The 16753-nt window shown below is 42.4% G+C and overlaps 1 protein-coding gene across 9 annotated transcripts in view; it reads right to left on the bottom strand.

Annotated features, from left to right (window-relative positions):
- The window catches only part of Dnah9 (dynein, axonemal, heavy chain 9), a 337258-nt gene that overhangs the window by 23554 nt on the left and 296951 nt on the right, over positions 1 to 16753 (bottom strand). For 8 of the 9 annotated variants that reach the window (XM_006533213.4, XM_017314522.2, XM_006533212.4 and 5 more), the window contains 3 exons: positions 16043 to 16191; positions 4530 to 4657; positions 310 to 537 (listed from right to left, as the gene is read on the bottom strand). In XM_006533213.4, the coding sequence (XP_006533276.1) occupies positions 310 to 537; positions 4530 to 4657; positions 16043 to 16191 (505 nt within the window). The remainder of the gene's footprint in view (positions 1 to 309; positions 538 to 4529; positions 4658 to 16042; positions 16192 to 16753) is intronic. The other variant, XR_003949434.1, reaches the window with a different exon arrangement.

The following is a 16753-nucleotide window of genomic DNA, read 5'->3' on the forward strand; positions in this document are numbered from 1 at the left end:
ATGTGTTTTCAGGTCAATTAGCAGCACAACAACGTTTCCTTTTTCATTTTGAAATGTTAGTTAACAGACTTGCATGGAATTTTCCCTTCTTGCTAAAGAAAGGCCTACCCTCAGCTCCTTGAGATACACCTAGAAGCTGAGAGCTGGGCAGTACTGAGCGGGCACTGGGTACCGTCAATGTCAGAAGGTACACATTTGTCCACATCAGTCAATGCAGATGATAGCCCCTGGCACACCTTGCTCCCACTGGATTTGAGTTGGCCCTTAGTGGGATAAGGCGCTCCTCACCCCTTCCCTTCCTGGCAGTACCTGAGTGAAGTTGTCCAGGGCTTTGTGTAAGTTGGCGTGCATGCCTGTGGGAGGCTCATTGGTGATCTTAATGGAGTTTTCCAGAATGCCCTGGGGAATGATGTGGCCCTCAGGGGAGGGTGCAGGCTCTGCGCTGATGAAGACCCTGAAGTCTGGGTGACTTTCCTCGCTGAGCTCCTCCAGTTTCTTCTCCAGGGTACTGAGCCACTTGGCCACCAGGTGGATGTTCTGTTGGGAAGGGAAGACCCCCCCCCAAGTAGACATGTGCTTATATCTATTATCAGTAAACAGCTATCAGGTAGGCAGCTAGAGGAGACACTATACCTTTCATTATCTTCATTTTTTGATAATTTTAAAATGTATATGTAATTACATCATTTCATCTTCCCTTTGCACCTCTCAATCCCTCCCATACTCCCTCTCAAATTCGCAGCCTTTACCTATGATTACTGTTCTTATGTACATATACATATACAAATGCACAGATACATAAATATAGCCTGCTGAGTCAGCAGTGCTCCATTACCTAGAGTGTTTGTTTGTTTGTTGTCTAGGGGTGTCAGCATGACTATTGGAATTGCCGTTGTTTGGATTTAGCTTTCAGTATTTTAAAAAAAATTCAATAAAATAGATAGAGTATAATAATTAACCACTTTTGACTGTTCAGTTATTGTTTTTGGTGATGCTAGGGATTAGACTCGGGTCTCATGCATGCCAGGCAAGTACCTTATTACTTAGCTGTGCCCTTGACCTATAACATACATTTTAAAGCATTCAGTAGAGTTATTTACACTTGGACTGCCAGGTAACTCATAGCCTTGAGCAGCATAGACAGAGTTGGGGGTACCCAGTAATGGTGACTCCCCCTCTGTCCTTTGATAATCATAAATCTAGCATTTGTGTTCTCAGACTTGACTGCGTGTGAATCCCCTGGAGGATGTCTTAAAGCACAGCTTGCTGGACCCTCCTTGTAGCTTCTGATTTGACAGTGAGAGTAGAGACTGGGGCTATTGTACTTCCAAGAACCTCCCAGATGGTACCTTATTGTAGTTACAGGGTTATTGTAGTTACTTTGAGTCTAAAACACTATAACATTTTTAATCCAATTCTCTACTGCCTGGATTATTTGAACCCCTGAGAACTAGAAAGGATGAATGAACATGGCTGCAGTACCTGTGAGTAGAATCTCAGGCCCCCTTCAGAGTTACTGACTCTGTGCATTTTAGTGGGACCTGCTAGTCCAGTGTCTGCATGTTCAAGATTCAAACTCTCTCTACCAAACTTTCTGCTCACCAAAACATTCTTCTAATTGTCACCAAAACTACCTCTCTAAGACACAGGGAGACACTGCTGTCAATGGCCCACAAAGGTCCTTACTCTCATCATGGGCTTCTCTGTCTAGCTTTTGAGCCCATCTTTTGATCCCAAATCTGGTCCCTGTCTTTTTTATCGAGACTTAGTTCTTCACACTCATTTGGAGATGGCACCTTTCCTTTAGTAAGTAGGTCCACTGGCTTCAAGGCAATATGTTTCCTAATGATGAACAGACAAAGGCTCCTCAATCAATATTTGAGCAAGTAGGCTTGCAGAGCCTTAAATATACAGATCAACACTGAGCACAGTACAAGGACCACGGTAATCTGGCCTCTGCTGCTTTCGCTTCTATTGAAAGAGAAGTTAACAATTCATGCTCTCTATACTTCATAGTTGTGCAAAGACCCATAGGCAATGAATTTGAAAGGGCTCTTTATCCTGGAAGCTGCTATGTGAGGGTTAGTAACAGATGGTGAAATGAAAAATTGTTAAGGAGTTCACTTAGAATCATACAATTGAAGCAGAGTTTAGTGGGATTTCTGGAGAGTCAGGGTTCCTGTTAGGTGGTAATATGAACAAGCTAGCAGTGAGAGACTGTAGGTGCTACAGAGCTCTAAGTCCCTATAGAAGAAGGCAGAACAGGGTAGGGCTTGGAGGAAGACCGGTTTCCCTTTGGAAGGAACACTGGTGGGTATTCAAGGATCCCTGGGACTTCAAGAACTGGGGCAACTCAACCCACAGCTATCAGCCGGGAAGAATTGAGACCTCCTGAACCTTGGCTGGATCCTCAGGTCCTAGGAATCCAGTGCTCCTGGCAAAGATTACTGATGTTCTTGGTTGCAACTTTAAGCAGCTTTTCCCAGTGTGATGTGAGATGGAACAGTTGTTAGATCCAATGGAGGAACAGCGACTGGAGCAAGAGTTCAGTGTCTTAAGCTCTCAGAAGCACTCGATAATTGATGCCCAACTCTTCTTGAAAGGGTTAATATTGTTCCATGTATTGTTCCATTTTGAAAGAAGAATGATTTCACTGTTGTTTTTCCCTTTCCCAGGAACTTTTTTGGGATGGGATGTTGAGACAGGCTCTCACTATATAGTCCATGCTTGCCTGGAACCTGATAGGTGGCCCAGGTTGGCCTCAAACTCAAGATCCTCCTGCCTCTCCCTCCTGTCTGTTGGTGTTGCATGCAAGTGCCACCATGCTCAGCAACACCAGGTAAATATTAAAACCAGAATGTCTAGGAGTCTCAGAATGTCTAGGAGTTTGAGGGGCCCTTCTCTTCCACCTCCACTCTGCAGTTTAGATATGTCATGTGTAGTCAATACCCATAATGTTTCACTCGAGAGGAAAAAACGGAGCCTTCAGATAGCTCCGTCTTATCCAGAGAACATTTCCCTTGGGGATGCTCTGCCACCAAGGATTAAAGAGGAGGTTTTGAGCTCAGACTCAGAGCTCAGAAACCACACCAACATGTGATGTTGGGAATTCTGGGTACCAAGGAAGGAGAGTCAGCTCCTTGTCTGAGGAACATTGTTGCAGGCAGGACCACAGTTTCAGAAATAAACTCTGATCAGCATAACAGGAGTCTGGGTTCCTTTAGTCTCCAGTGACCAGGAGCAGGTCTCCTGGCAGATGAATCTGCAGATTTGGAGGCTGTATCTCCCAGCACATGGAAGAAGCAGGGACCCCAGCTGTTGTTGCTGTGTCTCCTGGGATTCCTACTGCTCCAGAAAAAGGAGTTTCAGGGAATGGCAGATTTTTCAGCTGCCGGGCTCCCCATAAGTAAAGTTGTAATTAAGGAGAAGTCAGTAGCAAGATGTGGGGGAGTGCGTAATCAGGAGATTGATGAAGTTCTTGGTAATGACGTCAGGATGGGTGGATGACTGGCTTTTGCAGCTAATCTTCTAGTTTCCTCATTAATTGTCACCCAACCCGATTGTAAAAATGCATGTGATATACTTTAATCATATGTACCATCCCATTACTCTCTCCATACCCAATAGGCTTTCAAAATGATCTTATTTTTATGTATGTGTGTGTGTGTGGGGGGGGCTGGTGGAGAGAATATGTCTTCATAGTCTGTGGGACACCTGACATAGGAAGTAAGAATGGAGCTCTGGCCCACTGAATGAACAGCAAGCACTCTTAACGACTGAACCATCTCTCTACCCGCTCCCCCAGAGGTTCTGTTGAACAGTTTAAGGCAGTGATCTTGATGGTAAAGGTAAATAAGAAACATCATTTTCTCTAAGGAAATTTGGCAAGAACATATCCTACCACATCAGGCCAGATAGGACTTTAAGAGAAAAGAATAGTAAGTCTGTTGTTATGACTCAGCTACAGTTACTAAATAAGAAGCATGTGGGGGACACAGGCTTTGGTAGAAGAGTGAATGGCAGATTCTCCCTCTCCCTCTTGTTCCATGGAATCAGGAGGGTTCCTCACTTCCAGATGCCAGCATGAGCTCCCAGGGGAGAGGCTAAGTTTTAGTCTTATGGGTAGGTGACTCAGAACATACAAACACAGTAGGAAAGCACCACAGAGTAAAGCGTAAAGCACCATGGCGTTCAAGGAAGAGGTCAGTAGTTGAAAGTGTCCAGCTGCTACAGACTTTAATCAAATGCTAATTTCTTGAGCATGCAATCAGAGTGGAAATGATTTGCTCTTTTGCGTGGAACTCAGAACTGTTTGGAGACAATGGTTGGGTGGGTGTGGGGAAGAGTTAGTGGAGGAGGCCTCGGGAAGATGATGTGAGACTGAGGAGGTTTAGAGCAGAGTAGGAAGTCAAGGCATGGAGAAGCAGGTGGGTAAGAGTTAGAGGGCTTAGGAAGCCCAGGGTCTATGGAATGCAGCCTGAATAGGCAGGAAGGCACGACTGATCCATATCTGGGCAGAGGGACTATACCTGCAGAATCACCCAGTGACCCTTCTTAGCAGCCAAGTCCAGTGCAGCCTCAGCAACTACCTCTTGTCCTTGCCCTAGGGACACGTTGTGGAAGTTCCGATTGTTGAATGTATATCCAAGTTTCTTTCCTAAAATAAGCATGGAATTTAGTATCATTCCTTGAGTCTAATCATCCGAGCTACTGTTCCTAACAACCACCCTTATTTGTCGTCCCTCAAACGAAGGTATGCTTGGACCCACACTCCAGAATATTTTCCCCCATCAGAGGAAACCAAATCTTTTAGATGTGCAATCTCAGAGAAAAGACAACACTTTTGCACATCCAAATTGTCCCACCCCTGCTTCTTCAGCTAATCCTCATGAAAGATTTGTGATTGTTAGTGCTCCCTTACACGGTTCCTACTTGACGGCTGAGCATTGGCCCACTACCTACAAAGTGCTGATATAAAAAGGTAAAGTTTTTTTTTTTTTTTTTTTTTTTTTTTTTTGTGATTGTGAAATTGAAGAAGAACGAAGACCAAAGTGTGGAAACTTTGCCCTTCTTAGAATTGGAAACAATCACCCATGGAAGGAGTTACAGAGACAAAGTTTGGAGCTGAGACAAAAGGATGGACCATCTAGAGACTGCCATATCCAGGAATCCACCCCATAATTAGCCTCCAAACGATGACACCATTGCATACACTAGCAAGCGTTGGCTGAAAGGACCCTGATATAGCTGTCTCTTGTGAGACTAGGCCGGGGCCTAGCAAACACATAAGTGGATGCTCACAGTCAGCTATTGGATGGAGCACAGGGCCCCCAATGGAGGAGCTAGAGAAAGCATCCACGGAGCTAGAGAGATCTGCAACCCTGTAGGTGCAACAACATTATGAACTAACCAGTACCCCGGAGCTCTTGACTCTATCTGCATATGTATCAAAAGATGGCCTAGTTGGCAATCACTGGAAAGAGAGGCCCATTGGACACGCAAACTTTATATGCCCCAGTACAGGGGAATGCCAGGGCCAAAAAATGGGAATGGGTGGGTAGGGAAGTGGGGGGGGGTGAGGGTATGGGGGACTTTTGGGATAGCATTCTAAATGTCATTGTGGAAAATATGTAATAGTAAAAAATATTTAAAAAAAAAAGGTAAAGGGTAGTCATGTGGGTATTGTCTCTTCTGGGTCTCTTTGTCTTCTGAGTATATCCAGTCTTTGTTGGGACTTCCTAGGAATGTGTGCACAGCATTTAGTCATCAGTCCTGGTTCCTCCTTCCTCAGCCTCCCCCTTCCCTACTCACAATCTATGGGAAGCTTTGTGCCATTCTTTCATATAAGCAAGTGGAGAGAAGAAAGACACAGAACAAGAATGGGGTTGGTGTGAATGTTATACTGTGCTATTAGTGTAAGAAACAAGATACAACAATAATAACAACAAAATATAATAGACATGCCACAGAGGCAAAGACAATGCCATGAAGTTGCTCTTCAAGCCCAAAGAAAAAAGAAGCTAAAAAATGACCTTAATATAAAGAACCAATTCTCTTTATGCATTAGCTGTTAGTGCAACCCAATAAAGTTTGGGAAAGGTATATGTCATTCTTTATATAAAAGGATCATAAAACTGTGTAATATCATGAAGGAATCATTGAACAATTTTTTTTTCTGGGAAGGCAAAATGGAAGATAAGTTAAAAAAGAGAAAAGTAATATGAGTCCATATAAAAATTTCTTTCAGAAGAACTAAAATTACAGATATAACTTGATAACTCATGTGAGAAAGTTTTGAAAAGAAAACAGTAAAGAGTGGATATTTCTTTTAAATACTAAAACGCCTGTGTACCCTTCTTCAACCTTATACAAGTAGGATGATGACATTTTATATTGAGAAATAGTTATCATAGATTAGACTGAGATGAACCCAAGAAATGCCTTTATTAAACTCGATAAATCTTAGCTGGCAAACATTTGATGTCAGCTTTAGAGCCGGGGAGATAAGCAACCAGGCCAAGCAAACACCAGGATAACAGGTGTGGGGATTATTCGATGGTTTCCGTGACGTTTTGCTCACAAAGGAGCCTATTTATTTCCTTTATTTGCTGGAGAAGGATCTAGGGAAAGGGGTGCTTAATAAAGATTAGTGGGAAAACGACAGACTGGAAGGGTCGTGGCAAGGCAAAACCTAGCCGTGCAGAGCCAGCTTGGATCAATCTGCGTTAATCCAGGCTGACAAGAGAGAAATGGATCTTGTAAATGGTAGGAAGGGGGACAATTGATGGGGCTCTGTTTACTCAGGACTCAGCTAACTATGACTCTATCAGACATGAGCCTTGTGGTGTGTGCAAGGTGAACTTGTGGAATCCTTTCATTTGCAGCTGTGAGGCTCATAGACAATGTGGAGGGCATTAGCAAATTCCCCAAGGCATCAATGTGCTTTTGGGGCTCCACATTCATGCTGCTTTGTGGTATGGCTTCCATGTTCTTGCCTTACTGTGTGTGACCCATTTTTCTATTTCCTGATCTGTCTGACTCTCTAGATGGCTGTGTCACATCCAATACTGTAGACCCCACTGAGCTTCTCTGAGGGTACTTCATCTCCCTCCAGGCTCTGTGAGGATCCCACAGTTCCAGCAGCCCACCTTTAGCATTAGGGTTAAGATTAGGTTTTTTTTTTTTGTTTTGTTTTGTTTTTTTGTTTTGTTTTTGTTTTTGTTTTTGTTGTTTTTTTTTGTTTTGTTTTGTTTTTTGAGACAGGGCTTTTCTGTGTAGCCCTGACTGTCCCGGAACTCACTTTGTAGACCAGGCTGGCCTTGAACTCAGAAATCTGCCTGCCTCTGCCTCCTGAGTGGTGGCACCATGCCCGGCTCCCAGCAGCCTACTCTTGCATGCCTCATGTACTGATGGTAGTTCTGAGACAGGAGAATGCTTTTCTACAATTCTCTTGCTACTTGCTATGTGTGCTTTTTGGCTATTAATTTTTATGTTCGGTGCTTCTGCCCAGCTCCCTGATGAGACTGACTTTCATGAAGGGCTTGACCTGGTTCCTGTTTTATCGTTGTAATCAATGTCGGTTTGGACGAGTTGGCTGACGTTTGCCTTTGTGCCTCCTTATTTTCTTTAACCTTAGAGAACTTACTTTATTGCTGCTACCCCTCTCAAGGGTTGCACCCAGGATGTTCCCATCACTGAGAACTCTTGCATGGCTGAGCTATTATTCCCCATCCCTAACTGCTGCCCCGAGGCAGATTATTTCTGTGTAGCCCTGGCTGTCCTGCAATTTACTCTGTTGACCAGGCTGACCTCAACTCACAGAAATCTCCCTGCCTATGATAGGATTAAAGATGCTATGCTTATGTTGCCTCAAGACTATCTCAGTTGACTTCTAAGTTCACTCTGATTCTCTCTCCAATCAAATGTCCAGGTTACTGGGTCCTTCATTTTTTTTTTTTTAATTTTATAATCATCACCTTTTCCATTTGACTTAGTTTACTATAGACCCAATGATGCTAAATTTGAACCATGATCTTATGAAATCTTCATCTCCACTGTTTCTTTCTATGTCTTCCTTATGGGACCTTTAGACACCTTAGTTGCCACGGCACTCTGGTCGAGTCAGCTTGTCAGGCAGTGATGCCTAAAAGTCACTCATGAGGCAAAGAGTTTCAAGGAAGCTCTCCTCCTGGAGTCTGGTGTTCTCTCTGACCCATACATTAATTTTCCATTCCCGCGTTAGTCTAGTGTATGGATCCTCGTGCTCTATATTAGTATTACCCTATTATAAGTGCCTTTTAAGATTGAATTTTGACATAGCTAAAGCCTCCCCCAGTGTTCCAAGATCCCAGAAAATCCTGTGAGAAAGCAGCAAGGAAGTTTAACCTATTCAGTAACTAATTAAGCATTACAATAGACGAAGCCAGTGGCTCAACTGGTCTGCAGAAAGAGCCTGGAAATCTCACTGAGATAGAAATCTTTAGTACAGGCTACATTCCATACCTAAAGCAAGCTGGTATACTCTCCTGACAAATGGAGATTCTCCAGATAAGATAAGAATTAGCAAGGCCTAGAAATTTAGGGGTCCATGACATTGCATTATTCTTGAGGCCTGCCAAGAGTAAAACCCCCTGATGCTATTAAAACTAAAGTATGAAATTCTTGCCTGTCACTAGGCTGATCCTAGGCAGGACTGCTAATCTCTATTGTAAACATTTACTTGGTTCCTGCAATTCCTTTCGAAGTTATTCCTTTGTATCTGGTAAACTTCAATGTACCTTGCCTGATGTGACATGCAACCCCTGGTATTCTCTGTACTATAAAAAAGTCTGAAGCTCGACCTGACATTACATTCAGATTCAACACAACTTCTCCTGTGTGCATCTGTTTGTCAATTCATCTGACGCTTTGCCCACCTGCCCCAGAGACCCGTTCCACGCAGACACAGGGACCCAGAGGGTCTGCGGCACTTAGTGCTATGTGAATCCATTCATTAGTAAAGCAGAAAGTCAAATGATGCCTCTAGTGAATTGGTAGTACCACAAGCTCACGGCCCTCAGCCTCAAAGCTATTGGGAATGCTTTCCATGTATTCTGATGATAACCATGCCAGCCCTTCTCTCCATTTTTAAGCCTCCTTCCTGTTGTCAGCCAAATGTGCCACTTTCTTCTATGCCTTCTGTGGAAAGAACCCCTTCAGTTGTTTGCCACAACATCTCACCTTGTACATTTTCCCCCATAACAGAAGGGGCGCCCCCTTCTGCCCATCAGCCTGTTCTTTAAATACTGTCCTTTTGTATCTCCAGCTTTTCTTTCTCTCTACCCTCCTGCTCTCTGGTAAGACTCATGAGTTCTCTTGCCATGACAAAACACATACTCCATCTGTCCTCACACTGCCTAGAGACTAGTCTAGCAAACACTTTGCTGCCTCCAACAGAAAGAGAATGAGCCTAGGAACATGGATGAGAGGCTTAAGCATCATATTGATAATCTGCCTGCAAAGGGCAAGACTTTCATCTTTGAACTCATCTTGTGGCAGCCTACCCAGAATTTATGTGAGTTTGCCATTCTGAACACACAAGAGGACACAGAAAAAGCCAAAGGTGAGAGAGACTTTCTGATCACAAAATAGAAGCAGCTGGATTCATTTTCTCAACGTCAAGTACTTGGATAAAGGCAAAAGAGGACCAAGCAAGACCATGCTTCGGACATGTGAGAAGAAGGCCAGAGAAGAGCCCTGTGTGAGGATGAAGATGAAGCTGGCTTTGAAAGATGTGACAGGAGGCAGAGCGAGGCGCACACCGCACTGCCTTGGAGGATGGAAGCTGCGTCTCTGGCACTATTGTACTCTACACCCTGCTTCGCTTTTAACTTTTCAAAGTCTTTTTACATCAGAGATTTCATTTTTCATTTTATCTTCACAGTTACCCGAGGGGCTGGGGAGGCATTGTGGGTGATAGAAAACAAGGGGAAAAGAGAAAAAAAATGAATGTGCAAAGAAAGTGGTGAGAAAAGAGAGAGGGAACAGCAAAATCAAAGTGTTGTTAAGGGATTAATCCCAGTACTCAAGGAGAGATGTACGCAGTAGGGGTGGGAGAGTTCATGTTCAAACAGAGACCAAGAAGTGTGGATCCAGTTCTCTCCTCCTGCCAGTCCTTGTTCCCATCCTGCTATTTGTCCTCTTACTCTTCCATTCTCCTCCTCCCCTTCCCTCCTCCTCCTCTTCTTTCTCCTCCTTTTCTTCCTCTTCTTCCTCTTCCTCCTCTTCCTCCTCTTCCTCCTCCTCCTCCTCCTCCTCCTCCTCCTCCTCCTCCTCCTCCTCCTCTCTTCTCTCTCCTGTTCCACAGTGTTCAGGATGAGACATTCTGGAGGAATCTGAGTGGAGCAAAGTACCAGAGAAGAATAGACTCCTAGCCAAGGATTGTAGGTTAAGTTAAGGATCATGTCTGCAAAGCAGACTCATCATTCTGTTAGTACGAGGGCTCATGCATTTCAGCAGAGGAGTGGATGAAGACAAGAAAACCAATCTTTAGTCTTCACTTTCAGGGCTTTAGAAAACCTACCCAGATAGCAACTGCCAGAGTAAAACAAAGGAGAAAAGCAATGAATGAGCCAAGCTGAGCTGCCTAGGGATGTGAGGGGATACTAATATATTAAGAGCCTAAGCAGGGGGATGTAATGAACTACCTGTTACCCATACTGCAAAATGAAGCAAGGAGACAGTATTTAATATGCCAGGACTAAGGGTGATTGTGGAAACTGCTTGGGTCAGCTCTGTGGATTCCAGGTGAGAACAGGGTCTCATCAGGCAAACCGGTTAGAGTCAAGAAATGGGAAACATGTAGTCTCCCAGAGTCTACGTCTAAATGGGACAATTAGAAAATAAAGCAAATAACCAAGAAGAGAGAGGGCACAGGTGCATAAGTGGTCTCCTGTTGACGAACAGCAATACACTTCTAGAAAGTACGCATTCAGATGAAGCCAGGGGCAAGGCTGAGGCAAAGCAGAGACAGACAATGTAGATAAGGGCAGGGGCAGTCTGCCTGAGATGACAGGAAGCTTCCAGTAACGTGGTGGAATAGTTGGAGGTCAATTGGCTAAGAACAAAATTGCTCACGAATGGAGAATATGAAAGCTTTCAAAGGGAAAGTGGTGAGTGAAAATGAGGAAACCAAATGTATTCATTTGAGAGCAGCAAAGCCTGGGTAGATAGAAGGAACACATGCTCTTTAAATGTGGGGAAGTGGACAGAAGGAACACAGGCTCCGTAAATATGTGAACGTGGCTAGAAGGAACATGTGAACACATGAACGACAGGAATACCATAGTTATGATGAATGCTTTGTGATATTCATTAGCTGATTCATTTAACAAATATTTACTGAGTACATTCTCAGTGCTAGTCACATTGTGAGACCCTGGTAAGATGAGGACCAAGATGACATGGTTTCTGACCTCAAGGATCTTAGCAGCAGGCAGGCATGCAAACATAAAATCCGGCAGTGAAAGAATGGTTAACTTAAGATTGTATTAAGTGCTGTGGCACAAATATGCCGAGGGCCACGAGGAGATGTAGTGGGGAACCAAGTAGTCCTGCAGTGATGAGGTCAGGCTAGTCTTTGCAGGATGAGAAAGTGCTGCGCTGCTGAGAATGTTTCAGATGAAAGGAGCCACTTGCTGAAATGTCTAAAATATGGACAGGAACCTAAAAGAGTGAGTCTGGGGCAGGTAAGATCCAAGGCTGGACAGAGAGGCCAGGCCCTGTAGGCTCCATCAATCATGTGAAGGATACTTGACTTAACCTTTAGGATGGTGGGAGTCCACATGAAAGCTTTAGGGAGCATGATGTTACAGGATTTGAGATTTAGCAAGGGAACTCTGGTCACAGAGTAGCAAAGGATTTCACGGGGAGGAGGGCAGAAGGTAATCTTGATAATCCATGTGAGAGATTGGGGATATTCAGCAGAATCCAAACAAAAATTGAGACAATTTGATAGGGAATTTGATAGGTTAGGGGAAAGGCTGTTTAAAATGACTCCTTTTTGGTAACTAATGGTAGCATGTACCAAAAGCAATAGAGTAAAGCTAAGGAAAGACTTGTTGAGAGCCGAGCAGGTGAACAAGAAGGACCTGTAGGGAAACACAGCTCATGAAATAGAAAACAGAGCAGGTGACTTCAGTGTTCCTGGGGGGTAGAAATGGGTCACTGATAAAGAAACATGATACATGCTCACTCACAGGCAAAACTGGCTTCTAGAACACAACAGAGCCATGTAGCCAAAGTTCTCAGTAGAAATCACTTTGTACCCAGAAAAACTATCCTACAAATCTGGGGTCAAACAAGGGTCTAGAAATTTTATTTCTTAGGATTCTTTTCTGATGATGTGTATTAGCAAAATGAAGATGGAAAATAGGAAACAAGTGCTCTCTCTCTCTGTATATATATATCATATATATACACACACATATATAAAACTATGTATGCTTATCTATAACTATCTATATGTAGCTTCTTACTTATTCTATGTATTGAAATTCTAATTCTAGAAGGCATTCTTACTAGAGTTATTACCATCCTATTACAATATAAATCAGTTCTATACAATTTATATAAATACATATGTTTATATGATTAAAGTAGAAGATCAAGAAAATAAACCCAGGGTTATCAGCTTTCTATAAAGCTAAAATAGAATTCATTCATATTGTAATGGAATGCTAATATTTATAGTAAGAATGCCTTCTAGAGTAAAAAGAAAACATCTTTCAATATACAGAATGAGTAAGAAGCTAGTGATAATTATAAATAATATTTATTACTTTTCTCAAGGGAATTTGCAACTCCAGAAAAAACTGGAAACTCTCCAAAAAAATCTTCATTTACATATGAAACAAAGTGGAACTTTATATGATTTGTACCCCTCATTAAAAAAAAAAAAGAACTCTTCTGAGGATAGCTAGAAATCATGACATTGAGCCAGAAAGTAGAGAAGGTGGGTGTGCTGGCTAGTTTTTATGTTGAAAAGATGGAGGTATTTTGGAAGATGGAACCTCATTTGAAAAAATGCCCCTCCCATCAAATTGCCCTATGGAGAAGTGCATTTTCTTGATTGATGACAGATAGGGGTCAGCCCATCCCATAGGAGGTGGTGTCACCCCTGGGAAGCTGGTCCTGAATGGTTTAGGAAGGCACATGGAGAAGCAAGGCATGAAGAACAAGCCAGTAAGCAGCATTCCTCCATAGTCTCTGCTTCAGCTCCTTCCTCCAGGTTCCTGTTCTGACTGCCTTTGCTGATTAACTGTGATATGGGAGAGCAAGCCAAACAGACCTTTTCCTTCCAAAGTTTCTTTTGGTCACGATGTTCCAACATAGGAATAGAAACCCTAAATAAGTAGACCAGTGAGATGGCTTAGTGGGTAAAGACTCCACCCACTCCACGAGTTGTCCTCTGACTTCTACATACACCAGTGGCCCATGTATCCACTCTCCCAAATCATGCTCACATGCTTTGTCCTTTGTCTCAGAGGGGGATTTTTCTATTGACTAGGATAGGGGTATTTATTATTTTCAAGCTGAACTGTGAATGTTTTAGATCAGGCATGTATAGAATTAATGATATTAATGGAGGAAAATAAACATGTACTTGGCCTTGGTTATGTAAAAATAAAATCACAGCTTCACAGCTGAAACATGGAAGCCTTAGGATTATCTAAAATTTATAGAGTATAGCAGTGCTTTGGGGCTGGGGAGATAGCTTTAGGTGATTAAGTGCATGCCAGGTAAGCATGGGGACCAGAGTTCTATTCCTGGAACCCACATAAGAGAGACAGGTGTGTTGGTACATGCTTATAATCCTACTCCTGGGGCTCACTGGCCAGCTAGCCTAGTCTTCAGGCCAATGACAGGCTGTTTTAGCTTCTTTCTATTGTGTGATAAGACACCTTGACCAAGAAAATCTGTAAAAGAATGAGTTTAATTGAGTGACAGTCCCAGAGGCTCAGAGTCTATGATAGTGGAGTGAAGGCAGGACATTAGCTGAGAGTTCACATCTTGGTTCATTAATAGGGGGTAAAGAACATACTAGGAATTGTAGAGAGCACATTGGGGATGGAACACATGTTTTGAAGCGTCAAAACCTACCCCCAGTGACATACCTCCTCCAACTAGGCCACACCTCCAAATCCTTCTCAAATAGTCCTACCAACTGTGGACCAAGTATTCAAACACATGAGTCTGTAGGGTCTATTCTCATCCAATACAAGGACCTTGTCTCAAAAATCAAGATGGATGGCTCCTGAGAAATGGCACCTGAGGTTGACCTCTGACCTCACATTGACACATACCTGGACACACATACACACACACACACACACACACACACACACACACACACACACTTTACCCTAGTTAAGATATATACCATAGAAGACTAAACATTTCAATACATATATCATGTATATGGCTATGATGAAGTAAACAAAGGCCTGGAAAAAAACCAAGTACTGAAACACATGCAGCGAGAAATAGAAACATGGAACAGGCATAAAATGACAAGGGGGTTCAACTTCTAATTTTAGACCTTCCTGTTTAGAAAAGCCCAAAGCTCAATGGATACCTCTCCTAAGATTAGGAACAAGATAATGATACCCACATTTGCCACTTTTATTTAACATCACACTGAAATTCTCATCTGGACAATTAGGAAAGAAAAAAGGAAACAAAGAGCATTAAGATGATAAGAGATATTATCTCTACTTGTGGAGGACATAGTCTCATATCTAGAAATTTGTGTATGTACATGCATATGTATGTATGTACATGTGTGCATATGTGCACATGTGTATGTGTGTATTTGTGTATGTATGTATGTATGTATGTATGTATGTATGTATGTATGTATACAGCATCCAGCACCTAGAAAATCTTAGGCACATCAGTCATAAGAACACTAGAAATAACAGATAAGTTTAGCAACTTTTCTAATGGAAGCTCATATATAAAATTTCACTACTTGTGAAACTATAGTTAAGAAAATAAATTTTATATACAATAGAATCAAGACAAATGCAAGGTATGTGCACTACAAACTATGCAACACTGTCAAAATAAACTAAATTTTTTTTCCTTTTCCATTTTTTATTAGGTATTTAGCTCATTTACATTTCCAATGCTATACCAAAATATGGGAAGATGACCCTTGATCACATGTTAAAGCACTGCATATTGGTGAGATTGCCACATGTCCTTGATCTGCCTACATGGGAATCACAGCCATTCCCACTGAAATCTGAATACACTTTTCTTTAGTTTGCAGAACTTGATAAGCTAGATTTGAAAGTTCTGTGGAAACATAAGAGACTCCAAGAACTTCAAAGAGTCTTAAAGTAAAGAAAAAGCTGGAGGACTCATTTCCTGATTTAAAATTTTACCATAAGGCTCCAAAGTCATTATTGCTGTCAGCATACATAAATATATAGATCAACAGAATAGATTAATAGTCTCCAAACAAGCTCTTACACTTATGATCAATTTAATTTAAAAATTAGAATATTTCTTATTATTTCCATTTATGTATATGTATCTGTGCGGGCATATCCTAAGTGTGGTACCCATGGAGGCCAGAATAGTGCATCAGATCCCCTGAAGTTGGAATTCTAAGTATCTGTGAGCCATCTGAGATGTTTTCCTCCCTTTGGATGATCTTAACTTTGACAAGGGTTCCAAGACAATTCAACCTTTTCAACAGCTTGTCATGAGACAACGTAGCTATCCACCAACGGACAAAATTGGATGCCTTATATTATATGCAAATATCAGTTCAACATGAGTCACAGGGCTAAACAGGATGGCTAAAGAGAAACCCACTCTTCTCTGTGGTACATGATTCTGTGGCTTCGCTTTATCAGCTATCCTGGCTTCTGTCTGTCCTGCAAAGATAGTTTTACACAGTGAACCTTGAATGTAGATAAGGAAAAGCAATAGACCAAAGGATGAAAGGGCACAGGACAACTGCAAACTCATCTTCAAACCAAGCTCTCCTCACCTTGATTTTCCACATCCTTCAGTGGATCCACCCCTGGAGACAGGATGAAAAACATGGGAGTGGCTGGTCCTGACTCTTCAAATGAGGTTACAAAATCGAGTGCTCTTCCCATCACGTATTTGCTTCCCAACTTCTCCTCAACAAAATCTCTGCAGGAGGAGATAAGCATGTGCATCCATCCAAAAAAAAAAAATCATAACATTTGCAAAATGGAAGCTTCTAGAAATGAAAAGGCATGTTCAAGCTCATTGGCGTGACAGTTAAAGAGTTAGGAGTAGTACCAAGTTCACACCTTGCTAACATTTAATGTCTATACTGATAGTTCTAAGCCATGCATCTTAGATCCCGGCTCTTGACCACTCTTGACCCAGACCATTGCTACCTCCCTTTGTAGACCTGGTCTACCTCATCTCACACTTCTGGAGAATAAGGACCAATTTCTTTGAATAGCAAATCTGACCTATGCCATATCCCTGTGATGTGCCATCATGCACAGTGTTTAAGACCCCACTCTTCTTTCATATTCTATTCTTCACTGAGTTCTCTTCCACTTCTGCCTCCAGTGGCCTTTTTCAATCTATCCCATGTTGTGTCAAACAAATCCTTCCAGCTTACTAGATGTCTGACCAACTCCTGACTCTCACTGACCCTTCCACTATCTCTAAGACACAGTCTCTCCTGTGCCATCTTTCTTGGCTGGGCTTATTCTCC

The sequence above is a fragment of the Mus musculus genome, chromosome 11 (assembly GCF_000001635.26).
Source record: "Mus musculus strain C57BL/6J chromosome 11, GRCm38.p6 C57BL/6J".
Lineage (NCBI taxonomy): Eukaryota > Metazoa > Chordata > Mammalia > Rodentia > Muridae > Mus > Mus musculus.